Here is a 14311-nt window from a genome sequence, read left to right on the forward strand (position 1 = left end):
TTCCCCTTTTCTTCCTTCCTTCCTTCCTATCCCCCAGTCATGTCTGTCCTATCTGTAACAACTGAAAATAAATTAAAATAAATAAATAATAACAAAGGTTGATCAAATGGACCAATATGGCAAGGCCGTGATGGTCCATTTGGTAAATTAAGTTAGTTGGGCATCTTTTTTGGCCTTCAGACAATAATTCTGATGGCTAAAAAACGAAACGGGACAACAACAAGAAAAGAAAGAAAGAAAAAAGTAATAAAAATGTATCTAAAACATATTTTAAGATGAATCTTTTTATGACTGAGTAAAAAAAAATGCTAAAATTCGAGTGCAGTGTTGAGTAAAATGGTTTTATTAAAATTTAATTGACCCTTTGAAATTATTTGTTGGAAGTCTTAAATCCCACTGAACAGGGGAAGAGAAAGAGACAGAGACACAAAGATAGCAACACAGAGGTAAATAAACATGGAGACAAGACACTGAGAATAAGACAGAAGGGGAAATGCCCAAAGTCTCATATCTCTGACAAGTTAAGTCACTTTTATTCATAAAAAAACCCAGAACTTAAATATAATTATAAACCACACATAAACATAATCATAGAACAATTAAAAGTAAAACATACCAAAAACACATCAAATGGAGAGTGAAGCAAATATTATTAATAACAACAAATGCACATATTAATAATATAAACCAAAATCCTTCAATAAAAAGGCTACAAACAGAAACAACAATTTGAAACAGCAATAAGAAAACAGTGAAAGTGACTACAGATATAGACCTTCCTAGGGAGGCCTGAAGTGCAAACATACCCTCTACACTCCCTTCATAAAACAGGGGACCATGATTACCACCATAGTTGGCCGGTCTGAAGGCACTGACCTCAACTTCCATACAATGTTTGAGCAGGACAACCAGGACAGACCCACAACATACAGAGCCTTAAGTGACCGCAGGCAAATCTCATCCACCCCACCACCACAGTGATGGGCAAGTCTCCCTGCCCACTGTACAAAATGTGCTTCACAGACGTTGTTTCATGTTGTAAAGATTGTGCCTTAAAAAAATAGCCACAAGAAGTTTTAAAGAAATCTTTATTTCACTTTTAAGACACATAACCAACACCAACATACGAATCAACAGGATGAGCACATGCTGAAATTCAGTCTTCATGAAAATCAAGATTAAATCACAAAATGTTTGGTCTCATGTGTGTTTCTTTCCAGCTTTGACTCTGTGGAGTAAAACCTCTCCACTAAACAAAAAAATAAAACATCTCAGCAACTTTTTTGTCACCTCCACAGCTCAACACGATACAAATATCACATCAAATGAATGTAAATACGTGTTTCATCTTCATTACAGGTTTTAATGGAATATGCAACAAACAGAATTAGGGCTGTGACATATCATATGATCTGCAATAATACTGGTATAAATGTTTACAAAAAAGTGTGTTTAGAGGAACATCATGTGTTTGCATTCACCCCAATGAGTCAACCCCAGTCATGTCTCACAGCCAGAGCCATATGTCGGGCTCCAGTCACAGTTTGGTAGCTGAATGTTCGCAAAATATGCAAGAAAACTTTTCCCACTGAAAGTGAAAAAAGCAAACCTGTTACAACACTTTAAGCAAAAACACACTTGAGTACAACCGGGCTGTGAAGGCACGTGAGCAGGAGATACTAGCAGCAGTGATGTGCGACCCAAAGGTAAACAAATGATTCAACCATGCATCACTGGAGCACTCGCGAGTTACATTTCATATAACAGCAAGAGCAGTCAGTGGATGGAAATTACTGATGTGCTACACGGTGGAAAAGCAGGAGGTTAAAAAGCTCGACCCAAGATGAAACAAACCAGGTAGAATTTCTTTTCCTTATATGACAGAATTGTGCAGGCTCCGCATTACAAGGTTATTTTGGATATTAAGCTAGAGTGTAAGCACTTGTAATACACTTTTCTTAAAACTTCCAGGAGAAACACCCCTGAGGATACTTATGTGCTCATATTTCATGTATGCCGTGTCACTAACATTGCACTATAATGTTGTTCATAGAGTATTTAAAGGTAGAATGGGAGGCAGAGCCTTCAGCTTTTAAGATTAGACTTAAAACTTTCCTTGTTGCAGATGGGGGTCCCTCCCTGAGCCTGGTTCTGCTGGAGGTTTCTTCCTGTTAAAAAGGAGTTTTTCCTTCCCACTGTCGCCAAAACGCTTGCTAATAGGGGGTCATATGACTGTTTGGGTTTTCTCTGTTTTCATTGTATTATTGTTGGGTCTTTACCTTACAATATCAAGCACCTTGAGGTGGCCACATTTTCACACTTTGAATTAGCTAAGCTGTCATCAGTGACAGCAGCTCACTGGAAGAGAAAGATGGAAAATCCATCATTTACTTACACATATAAATGCTGCTGCCTGCCGAGCTGATAAAATGTACATTATTTTTTTTAAATGTAAGTTTCTCGAAATATTATTTTGAGGCTATATCTCCCACCCCTACATACAATAAACAATACAGAGAGTTGTTTAAGGAAGGAGGTCATCTGATCTGCTCTGATCTGGCTTCTCAGTGGACTGCTTCATCTGACAGTTCTCCCACTTTTAACTAGTGTGAATCCTCATGTGTCTTTGTAACTGTATCCTCTGAATGAAGCTTTTCCCACAGGTGCTACATGAATGAGGCTTCTCACCTGTGTGAATTCTCATGTGAGTTTTCAAGTTTATCATCTGACTGAATCCCCTCCCACAGGTGCCGCAGGAGTGCAGCTTCTCGCCTGTGTGGCTTCTCTGGTGTCTCTCCAGTGTTGGTTTCTGACTGAAGCTTTTCCCGCAGGTGCTACAAGAATAAGGCTTCTCACCTGTGTGAACTGTCATGTGCTTTTTGAACGTTGATTGGTCTCTAAATTCTTTTCCGCAGATGCCACAAGAATACGGCTTCTCACCTGTGTGGATTCTCATGTGAGTTTTCAAGTTTATCATCAGGCTGAATCTTTTTCCGCAGGTGCTGCAAGAATGTGGCTTCTCACCTGTGTGAACCCTCATATGTCTCGTTAGTTTGGATCTGTACTCAAAGGTTTTTCCACAAATCTCACATTTCACAAACTTTTTACTTGTGTCAGTTTTACGCTGACTCTCTGACACAGGAAAGTTGTCTTGCTGATCTCTGCTCTCTGGTTCAGGAGAGCTGGAAGAAAGGAGACGTTCACTGTCCAGCTCTGGCTCACTTTCCTCATAAGTAGGAGCCACCATGAAGATAATAATGCCTTCAGTCTCCTGCTTCACTACAAGCTGATCTACGTCCTGACTGGTGCAAGGTTCCTCCTCTTCCTCTTTTATCTGTGGAAGCTCCGGATCCTCCTGGTCGAGGCTGAAGTTTCTCTCCTGGTCCCCAAAAACCAGTTCCTCCTCACATTCATGCTGTTGTGGGAAAGCTGAGGTGACAAATGGACAAAATTACTTGTCTTAGATAAATATAGAAGTATAACAAGAATGACTACTCGGCAGTAGAGATGGCACGATACCACTTTTTTATGTCCGATACCGATACCGATATCATAAATTTGGATATCTGCCGATACCGATATGAATCCGATATAGTGTTTTTTAATCAACAAAACTGTTTTTTAAAATATCTTGCTGCATTTTGCAAGTCTGCAAGTTCATACTCAAGTTTAAAACAACAACTACACTAAAGCTATTCTGTTATACCTGTATACAAAAAAAATATTTCATAGTTCAGCAATACTGATCAATCTAATAAACTTAGACCTACACCATCCTCCCTATTCTGGTATTTTAAAGAGTACTTAGCGTAAATATTAAGCAACCTAACTAATAGGGTTCCAACTCCCAGCAACAACAAAAATAAATAAATAAAAAATAGGGAACCACCCCTCACGCGCCACCTCATGATGCTTAATCGACGTAATCAACCTTAATTTGATGCAGTGTGAAAAAAAAATGCACAGAAATCAATTATTTTTCAAGAAATATTAAATAGATTCAACATCTTTCTTCAACAAAATTGCAGACTGCACAGATGGTACCTTCCCAAAGTAAAAAGTACTATAGCTTACTAGGGTATATATATTAGACTTAATAGTCACTATATACAGTAATTGACTTCTATTCATTTTACATCAAATTAAAACTTTGGGTGTCAGATAATTATTTATTTAAAGCTAGACATTTTAAATGAGAATAAGAAAGAAAAGTATGTCTTTGTGCCCCCTTTTCCCTGTTCATGCCCTATCGGCCCCCCTGGCTAAACTTTGCTAGATCCGCCCCTGCACAGTTACCAGCGTCAGCTACGTAGAAAAAGATCCTGGTGTAGAAATTAATATTAAATAAATTCTAACAACAGCTTATCAAGCTTAAACGTTCTGCTGTTGTTCAGCCGCTGGTTTGCTCTTTCTGGTGCAAAGTGGACCAAAAACAAACAAGAGAGACGGACTCGCGACAGAAAAGCCGATCAGCTGATCAGTTTCACGATTGAAGTAGCAGCCGGAGAGCGAGAGGCAGTCGCTTGTTAAGCTTAACGCAGGAATGCTTTACAAACATTCAGAGATGGACTTACACACTTGCTTTACTTCTCTCGGGGATAACTTTGTCGGAGATGAAATGCCAGGTTGCTAGCGAAGCTCCACATGCTATCCAGACCACCGACAGGTCCCGCATGCCACAGCCACTGCTCCGACGTGCTAACGTTCTGAGGTGAGTTACAGCGTGTTGCAAGTTTTGTGAGGTGCTTTCGTGATATTTAATGGATCGGATTACATTTTTTATTTTTCTCCGATATCCGATCCAGTAATTTAGGTCAGTATCGGACCGATACCGATACGTAATATCGGATCGGTCCATCTCTACTCGGCAGTGGTGTCTACAGCTGTCCATTTCCAACTCTACAACAGAGTTTAATCAAAATATCATCCGAAATATCATCATATCATTTACCCAGACCTGGAAACTGTTAAAATAAGATTTCATGCACTCACTTCTAACACGTTAGTAAATTTCTATGCACCAATCACAGTTTGTCCACCAATTACTGTTGGAAAGATGTTTATGTAAATGATAAGACAAACATCAGACAGAAGGGGAAATTTAAAAGTAGGATTAAAATATGGGGATAAAAAGCAGCGAAGCTCTCAGAAAACCTCGACTAACAATCAGCTGAGTTTATTTAAACACTGGCCTTGAAGAACTCTGATGTGTTTCCAAAATATCTTTATTGAATGAATTAAAGTCATATTAATTTTTAGGTAAGACCATTACGGTTTTACATACCCCTGCTGTGTAAGTTCATTTCAGGTTTCCAGATGTTATCCAGCTGTCTGAGCTGCTCTTCTTCAGTCCAGATGAGGCCTTCATCCTCCTGTTTGAGTACAATCTTTTCTACGTCATCGCTGATGCAGAGTTCCTCCTCTTCCTCTTTGATCTGTGGAGGATCTGGGCCCTCCTGGTCCAGACTGGAGTTCCTCTCCTGGTTGGAGACCTGCTGGTCATACAGGCCCTCCTCTTCCTCACACTTCATGTTAGGGGGAGATCTTGAGGAACAAAGGGTCACTGAGGAAAAAGGTTAATAATGTGATGACAGGAAAACACATCTGAGCAAATATAGTCCACTCTGAGCATGTCCTCATATGGGAGTGAAATTTAAACTGTACAAATGTGAACAATGAAAGTGTAAGTTACTCTCGAGCTCTGATACTCTTATTAGGAAAGTTCAGAGTACAAATCATTCAGGTAGCTGCTGCCAGCTTCACGCTGCAAGTAAATGTTTGTCATTGTTGTAGATTAAACTGAAAATCTCACAGTGCCATAGCAGATAAGTACCAGTCAGGTTTCACAGCCAGTCATTGCACAGAATCAACCCAACTAAAGTCATCAGTGATCTGAAGATTATTAGGGACTCAGAGTTTCAGTCTTAGTTCTATTTGATCTCATTGCTGCCTTTGATACTGTTGATCATGACATTTTAAATCAAAGGTTTCATCATTTAGTTGGTTTAACTGGACAGTTCTCAATTGGCTCTCGACCTTTGACCCAGTTAAACCTCTCAGGTCATCAGGTTCAGATCTTTTAACTGTTCCCAAAATCAGATGTAAGTGTGCTAAGAGTGTGTTCAGTTACTGTGCTCCTGTTCTTTGGAGCATGCAGCCATAGTTTGCCTGCTGTGGCTGCATTCAAAACTAACAACTATGTTTCCATGCTTTGTGAATAACACTGACATCTGTGAGATTTGAGCTGATTTAGTCCGAGTTAAGACTGTTTATTAGAACATTACAAAGTTATTTTAAAAACTTCATCATTTTCTTGAACCCAAATATAATTCAGTTGAAAAATATACATTTTAACATGAGGTGAGGATGGTGGGGGAGGCACGATGGTCTTGTAGGGTTAGACCCTGATTAAGGGGTATTTTTGAAAGTAAAGCCCATCTCTCAAAGTCCCTGCCGGCCTGCCTCCACCTCGGGAAGCCTGTGGGTGCAGACGGAGGTGAGGAGCACCACAGGCGGCAGAGGACTGTCTGTAGCCCCGGAGTGAGGGTCAGAGAGCCGAAGCAGACAGCGAACTGTGGCACAGTGCAGAAAACAGAAGCTTTCCCTCCCTGCCTCCTTTATCTTAATCTTCTAAATAAATCTTCTATAAAGGCACTTTCTCTCGGTCTCAAGGTTTGTTTAATGCTAAAAGTTTACCGTAAAAAAGAGACGCACTTGTGTGATTAGCCGCTCCCTGATTTCAGTATGTTAGCCTACAAGCTGAGCTCTGATCAGGTCCTACATGAGTTGTATTCTTGTGTTAGTCCACTGAGACCATCGCAGTTTTACCTGTTATGCGTAACTTTATCTCGGGTTTCCGGCTGATATCCAGCAGTCTCTGCTGAAGGTTGATCTCATACTGGACGATCAGACGTTCTGTTAACCTCAGAGCAGAGTTCTTCTGCAGCAGTCAGCCAGTCTCTCCACTATTGCTTCAGACCCTGAAATGTTTCTCAGTCGTAGCACCAAAATAAACTCTTCCAGCTAACAGTCCGTCACACATGAAGCTAGCATCCATCAGAGCCTGTGAGCAGCACGAAGCAGCGCCCCACTTCAGCAGCTGCATCCATAGGCCGTGAAGGCCGAACCGAGCGGCTTTAAATGGGACTGTCTCGCTTACGTCGCGCTGCTCCTGTTGCCTAGCAACCGCCACAGAAGCGATTCATTGGTATCCGAGGCCGAGAGACGTTCACGGACAGGTACAAGGTCGTTAAGCTGGGTCCTGGAGCCAACAGCAACGTTAACGCCAACGACATGTAAATTGTATGTTACACTTGGGAAAAATGTATCAAAAGTGTAAATAAAATATTTCTTTATTCATTTGCATTTCCTTTATCCCTTTAACTCTATTACTTCTCTGAGACAAATATTTGTCTTTGAATATACTGCACCAACTACAATCCTCTGAAACCGTTACGCTTATATTTAATTGTAATATCAGATAATTGTCCTCATGTCTAGAGATAATTTTGAATGTTTCTGATAAAATTAAGGATAAAGTGATGTATCAAAGTATTCTTTATGGGCTGACAAAATCGTACATTTCCATAACTGTTTCATAACTTAATTCAAAATATATCTAAACTCCAAAATATATGAACTAATGAAAACATCAACAGCAATAATATACAACAGACACATAAACATAGCAGTAAAATTAATCCAAAAACATTATATGTCTCACGTAACTGAAAAAGAAAAAACACACAAGGGTTGTTTTATTTAACATTTTTTTGTTTTGTTTTATCATAAGGGCATTTTATTGCTGATACACACTTAAAACAACATTTAGCGTCTCTTTCCACTGAAGTATTTTCACTGTAAAGGGCATTATTTTTGAATGTTTACTTAAAAGATCTACATATTTTATTGACAGCATAAAACAGCCACAATCACACTTTGATGACAAAAATAGTTTTAACTAATTTGCCACATGACCCTCATTTTTTCCTTCTGCATGGAACACCACTAATCATCACTATTTTAACACCAATTAATAAAATGAATAAAAAGTATGATTCTGACCTCTATAAAATGTTTTGCCAAACATTTGTGAACAGTTTGTGTCTCTACAAATCTGACTAAATAAGGCTGTGAATTAGTCTTTTCCATTTACTGTCTCTTTCTTACACACTTTATTAAAAAAAAAAAACTCATTCTGAAAACAGAAACATGATTAACTAAACTAGGAAACAGTGGAAATACAAACTCAGCATTCATAACAGGAGTTCTAGAATAACACATGAAAACTTAACTAAAAGATGTTTAAACAGAACTTGAAAACTGAGAAACTTACAGAACTGAAGGAAACAGACTGTAGACCACGATGTACCATTTTATGAGATGTTTACTGGTCATGTTAAACCGTGGTGATTGCTGATACTGTGTCCCTGCTGTTTGTTCTCATCAATAGTCCTCTTCTGTTTTTAACAGAAGCTGAAGGAAATCTTGCTACTACAGTGTTGAATGATACAGCTCCAAACTAAATAAGTGACTAACTAATGATAAAGGCTTTATTCAGCCTAAAAACATGGCAGAATGTAAAACAGTGCACAACCTGAGCTGAGGTGCTTTAACCTCCTCTACATCCTTGTTAGCAGGATGAAGGCGCCCTCTTGTGTTGTGCATCAGTTACAGAGTTCACTTGTTAACCTGCAGGAAGACAAAACTTCACTGAGCCTTCAGCAGCTTCAACATCATCAGTAAAGACAGATTTAAATATGTGTAATATCACACTGTGTCAGTTTGTTCACAGGAGTCACAACCTGTAACACTGATGCTGCATTCAAGGACCATGGAAAGATGGGAGAGAAGAGTTTTCAGTTTACAAATTTCCTAAAACATATCAGAGTTGGAAACTGCGGAGCAACTTTACTTGTGATGGTGTGATGCATCAAGAAATGTCTTCAATCAGACAGTAAAACAACACTAATTTCTGTGTAACGTAAAGCTGTTTTAGTGAAGAAAGCTGAATCTTCTGCTCTAACATTGAACTCTGAACCCATGGTTTTCGCAGATTAGTTTGACATTTTCTTTGTCAGATTTGAGTGAGAGTGAGTGAGAAAAAAAAGTGTTCAACATTTGATTCATAAGAAAAATGTGTTCCAACATCTAAAATAACATTTAACATAACAAATGATCTGCTCATTGATTACAATCTCTATTTGTCTCGCTAAACAGATAAAAGGGTCATGTATGAGTATTTAAAGCGCCCAAAAACAATTTTCCACATCAAAGGAAGCAGCTTAAGAGGATTAAATTCTATTGTCACGCTTAAATTCATGCAATACTTTCATGCATTTTAAAGACAATATGGAGTACACAATATGAGACCAGTGTCACCCCAAATGTAACTACAAACTCTAAAATCTGGTGGACAGGTGATAACCAAATGTAGAAAATATGCACCCCTAAATGTTTTTAATGACTAGAGAGGAATATACCAAGTGTCAGATTATTTGCAGTTAGACAGTACGACAAAAAACAAAAATCTAATTTAGTTAATCTGCCTCCCAATATTCCTAAGGACATGATACAACTGACCAGTGTCAGTAAAATTCAGAAAAAGAGAAATGATTTCACATGATTGACTGAATTGCATTATTGCTGTCACACACAGCAAATATATCATAGGCTTAAAAAGGCTCATGACATCATAATTCAAAACAAATGGGCCGGAGCCAAACATGCAAACAGTTGACAAATTAAAGGAAAACTTTTGTTAGTAAGGTGTTTGTGCATCATGTGCTTCCAAAGCAGCTTCAGTATTTCATGGTTTCTACATTAAACCCATAGCATATACTTATCAGCTATTCAGTGACCCTCTTCAGACCACTCCTATTAGAAGTGTATCACCCCAGGATAAAAGTCATAACAGCTTTGTATTGTTTTGCAGTGATTTTTCTCATTGACAAAAGGACCCAAACAAAGGCAGAAAAGTACCACAGTGCAACAGAATCACTGGATTCCTCCTCAGAGAAGGGATCAAGGGTTCATATTATTCCTTTAATTTCTTCCTTGTTATAAATAAAACTCAAAAATAAACCTTGCTTACATTTTACTATATTTTTTAAAGGAAAGTAGCCAAATTTAAAGAAGTTCTACATGGATGGAAGATCACCATTTCTCAGGATCTCAGCTTTCTTCAGAAAAAGGGCCTTCTCATCTCTTTTTGTCTACAAACTAAATGTTGGTTGATGTAGACACGCAGGTACTCCTCCACCACATCAACATCCTGTATCAGGATAGACAGAGATCTTTTAGCTGTCCTCGTCCTTCTGAAGTTGATTCCTGTCTCTCTGACCTGATCCACATTCAGAAGTAGATGCTTTCTCCCAGAGCACTCCACAAAATTATCCACTAGTGCTCTGTACTTTAGTTGTGTACTTTAGCAAAGCTAAAAACATATTCATGAATTTAGAAAATGACATCTTTCTGTTGAACCCAAATGGTGAAATAGATAATCTTTGCACAAAAATATCACCCAGTGTCTATCTAGTCATAAAATGGGCAAAAGTCAAAAGAGTAAAGTCTACATACACTGCAACCAAATAAAATGATATTTTTTTCTTTCAGATTTTAGTGTTTCTGTCTTTAAAACACTGTGAAGCTAAATTACAAAAGTACAAAAGTACAGAAGTACCAACCCATTCTGAAGTTTAATCTTTATTGAAAACTGTCAAAACACAAAAATGTTCCCAAGACTGAAATATTTAAATGTATTTATTTAAACACAAACTTCATATCATTGGTTTCCAGTAGCCTTTAATCCTGTCAATGAATTATTTTCAGTGACAAGGAGAACAAAATAAATCGTGTAATTAAAAAGCAAACAAATGACAATCTCCACTTTTTATCTTAAAGCAAATGTTTTTAGTTAAGAAAGGTAAAAGAGTTTAAAATAACATTAAAAATAACAAAAATAAAATGTTAATGCAGAGAATTGTGACTGAAGCACATCAGTCCCAATTCTAATGACTAATCAGTCTGCTGTCATTGTGGAGGAAAGGTGTGTTATAGAGGTGTTACAAACACATTACAAACACAACACACAGTGTTCCACTCCTGTAAAGGTGGAAGGGGCCATTCCCCCCCAAGCTTGTGTTTATCTTCATCTTCAGGCTACAGAGCTGCACATTTTTCTTCCACAGTGGTGACATTAACACAAAATCTCTCCCAACAGACATATAAACACATTCCAACTGCTATTTGTGAAAAAAAAACTTGCTGCACTAGATTTATACTGGATCATTTTTGCCATAATGTCATACACAAACAAAAAGACTCAAAAATTTAAAATTAATACCAACCTCACTCTTGCAGCTGATAATTATCTCCATTTATTTCAGTTTGCAGAATTCAACACTTGTTTCAAACACAAACCATCCACTAAGATAAACTCCAGCATAGAGCGGCTGAGTGAATGTGGTCTGGACTCTGTGGAGGAGAGTCATGGTTTCAGAGACGCTGTAGAAGGACAAAATACCTGCTCTGTGATCCAGGTACACTCCTACTCTGGAGGAACGAGGACCTGAGACAGGAGTTTGGATGTTGTTGTACCAAAATGTATAACTAGTTTTCAAACAATCTAATGCCCAAGATTTATAATTTCGTCCAAATCTACATTCATTCCCCTCTCTGTTGATATTTTTGTATGTCACTGCTACATCAACTCCTATCCCATTCCACTCCATCTCCCAGTAACAACGTCCAGTCAGACTTTCTCTACTCAGGACCTGCTCATATCCAGTGAATCTGTCTGGATGATGAGAATAAGGCTGATCCTGAAAAATAAATGTTGATTTTCTGTGTCCTTCTGATAATACAAGATTTTTGTGTACTGTGTTTGGATCAAATGTGATTTCACGTGAATATTTTAAGAATCCAGCTCTGGTCTTTGGCTCTGGTTGTGACAGTAAAACATCCACTTCAGTGACTGTCAGTGAGATGTTTGTCCGTTCCTCTCTCAGAATGTCCTGTAGTTTATCTCTGACCTCTGACACAGCTGCTGTCACATCCTCAAAGTAGCTCAGAGGACGGATATTGATGCTGGATGAGTCTGTAGACTCACTGAGTGCTGACAGTGAGGGGTAGTTGTGTAGAAACTGGATGTGATCCTCTGTGTGTGAGAGCTGCTTCAGCTCAGCATCTTTCCTCTTCAGCTCAGTGATCTCCTGCTCCAGCTTCTCCTGAAGCTCTTTGACTCGACTCACTTCAGTTTCCTGCTGGGATCTGATCTGCTGCTTCACATCAGAGCTTCTTTTCTGGATGAGATGGATCAGCTCAGTGAAGATCTTCTCACTGTGCTCCACTGTTTGATCAGCAGACTGATTGATGGCCTCCACCTCCTGTTGAAGCAGCTTCACATCTTTCTCTCTGTCCTGGATTCTCTGCTGGATGTTTTGTCCACTCACCTCCAGCTCTCTCTGCCTCTCAGTCCTTTCTGCTGCAGCTGAGACTGTGTCGTGGCCTTTATGTTCATCCACAGAGCAGAGATAACAGATACTCTGCTGATCAGTACGACAGAACATCTTCATCACCTCATCATGACGAGAACAGATGTTCTCCTGGAGCTTCTTGGAGGGCTCCACCAGCTTGTGTTTTCCAAAGGCAGGAGACCTAAAATGAGGCTGAAGGTGTTTCTCACAATAAGACACCAGACAGACCAAACAGAACTTCACTGCTTTCATTTTTCTTCCAGTGCAGACATCACAGGCCACATCTTCAGGTCCAACATAGCAGTGATCAGCAGGAGCAGCTTGGAGTCCAGTCTTCTTGAATTTCTCCACTAAAACTGCTAACATGGTGTTTTTCACCAGGACAGGCCTCGCTGTGAAAGTCTGTCTGCACTGAGGGCAGCTGTAGGTTTTCTTCTTTTCCTCTTCATCCCAGAAGCTTTTAATACAGTTCATGCAGTAGCTGTGTCCACAGGGAAGAGTCACCGGATCCTTCAGTAGATCCAAACAGATCGAACAAGAGAAGGTTTCTCGGTCCAGCTGAACTCCTTTCTGCGCCATTTCTCCTCTCAGTGTCAGTAACTGCGCTGTATGTGTTTCTTTTTCAAAAGGTGCCTGATGAGTCATGCAGTTCAAATTCTTGGAACTTGTACAGTGGGAATAGGAGAAAGGTGAGGGAGGTTTTCAGTTTAACTTACTGCAGGAACAAAATTGACCTGAAAGAATAAGTGTAATAAAAATGTAACACATTAACATGCAACATAAAAAAGTACAAGGTACAAATCATTGCACAGATGAACTCTTGCAGATATTGAACTTGTTTGTGATTGAACTTGTTTTCAGGGGATACAATCTCTCAACTACAAATAAATATATATGCATATATTTTCATGCAGTTAGGTGAAAAAGAAAGTACACCTTCTTTCACATCCAGGTGTAAAATAACATATAAAAATGATTACTTGAAGTTATTGCTGCAAAAGATTGTTCTACAAGCTACTGAAACATTGGGATTCAAGCAAAAATACTTTTGTCTTACCTTTGTCTCTCATTATAGAATCCTTGAATAATACCGCGGAAAGGTCAGCTGTTTCAGAGACGTCCCCGTAACCTGGCTACTTATGGCAGGGTTGATTATGGTTTTTTGCAACTGCCTTTACAGCAGCTTTTTTTAAAAAAAGGATTTCCCATATTATAACAGCAGGTAAATGAAATAAATAAACAATTTAACCAGTCTGACACGTAATAAAAATGACCTTTATTTACTCAGAGGTTGGAACATTTCTTTGTATTACTATGATTACATGTAAGATAAAAATTAACTTCATTCAACTTTGCCACTACAAAGTCCTCTTAGGCAGTGATAATGTATTTCTGATTTTATCTGCAAGGTGTACATTGTAGATATATATATATTTTATATATATATACATATACTGTGTTTGTATATTATAAAAACACATGCATGGGGCATGTTAAAGAAACATAATAATGGATTGGATTTATATAGCGCTTTTCAAGGCACCCAAAGCGCTTTACAATGCCACTATTCATTCACTCTCACATTCACACACTGGTGGAGGCAGCTACGGTTGTAGCCACAGCTGCCCTGGGGCAGACTGACAGAAGCGAGGCTGCCATATCGCGCCATCGGCCCCTCTGGCCAACACTAGTAGGCATAGTCTCTCTTCCCAGCAGACATCTGGTGCAGAGTTAGATAATGATTATAATATTTATAAAATAAATTAAAAAATAAAATAAAATCCCAGACCCCAACTGTCTGGGCCTGGCAGAGGTGATTGAGGTGTTGTTGTAAA

General features: G+C 38.8%; 2 protein-coding genes across 2 annotated transcripts; both read right to left on the reverse strand.

The window, feature by feature from the left end:
- Nucleotides 1-1071: 1071 nt before the first annotated feature.
- On the reverse strand, nucleotides 1072-7141 carry LOC308383548 (uncharacterized protein). Its single transcript, XM_080861597.1, has 3 exons — nucleotides 6829-7141; nucleotides 5285-5563; nucleotides 1072-3429 (listed from the first exon to the last, which is right to left on the reverse strand). Exons 2-3 carry the CDS (start codon nucleotides 5529-5531, stop codon nucleotides 2600-2602), a joined length of 1077 nt encoding a protein of 358 aa, XP_080717723.1. The 5' UTR covers nucleotides 5532-5563; nucleotides 6829-7141; the 3' UTR covers nucleotides 1072-2599.
- A 3698-nt stretch (nucleotides 7142-10839) lies between these two features.
- On the reverse strand, nucleotides 10840-13332 carry LOC308383509 (tripartite motif-containing protein 16-like). Its single transcript, XM_080861526.1, has one exon. The coding sequence runs from the start codon at nucleotides 13119-13121 to the stop codon at nucleotides 11379-11381; it is 1743 nt and encodes a 580-aa protein (XP_080717652.1). The 5' UTR covers nucleotides 13122-13332; the 3' UTR covers nucleotides 10840-11378.
- Between the last annotated feature and the right edge of the window lie 979 nt (nucleotides 13333-14311).

Source organism: Rhamphochromis sp. 'chilingali', assembly GCF_963969265.1.
Source record: "Rhamphochromis sp. 'chilingali' genome assembly, chromosome: 16".
In the NCBI taxonomy this organism is placed as follows: domain Eukaryota; kingdom Metazoa; phylum Chordata; class Actinopteri; order Cichliformes; family Cichlidae; genus Rhamphochromis; species Rhamphochromis sp. 'chilingali'.

What these genes read in the sequence shown, in the direction of transcription:
- LOC308383509 (XM_080861526.1), bottom strand. Translation starts at nt 13,121, where the DNA reads ATGACTCATCAGGCACCTTTTGAAAAAGAAACACATACAGCGCAGTTA.
- LOC308383548 (XM_080861597.1), bottom strand. Translation starts at nt 5,531, where the DNA reads ATGAAGTGTGAGGAAGAGGAGGGCCTGTATGACCAGCAGGTCTCCAAC. An exon ending in AATGAACTTACACAGCAGGG is followed by an intron (nt 3,430 to 5,284) that starts GTATGTAAAACC and finishes TTGTCACCTCAG; the next exon opens with CTTTCCCACAACAGCATGAA.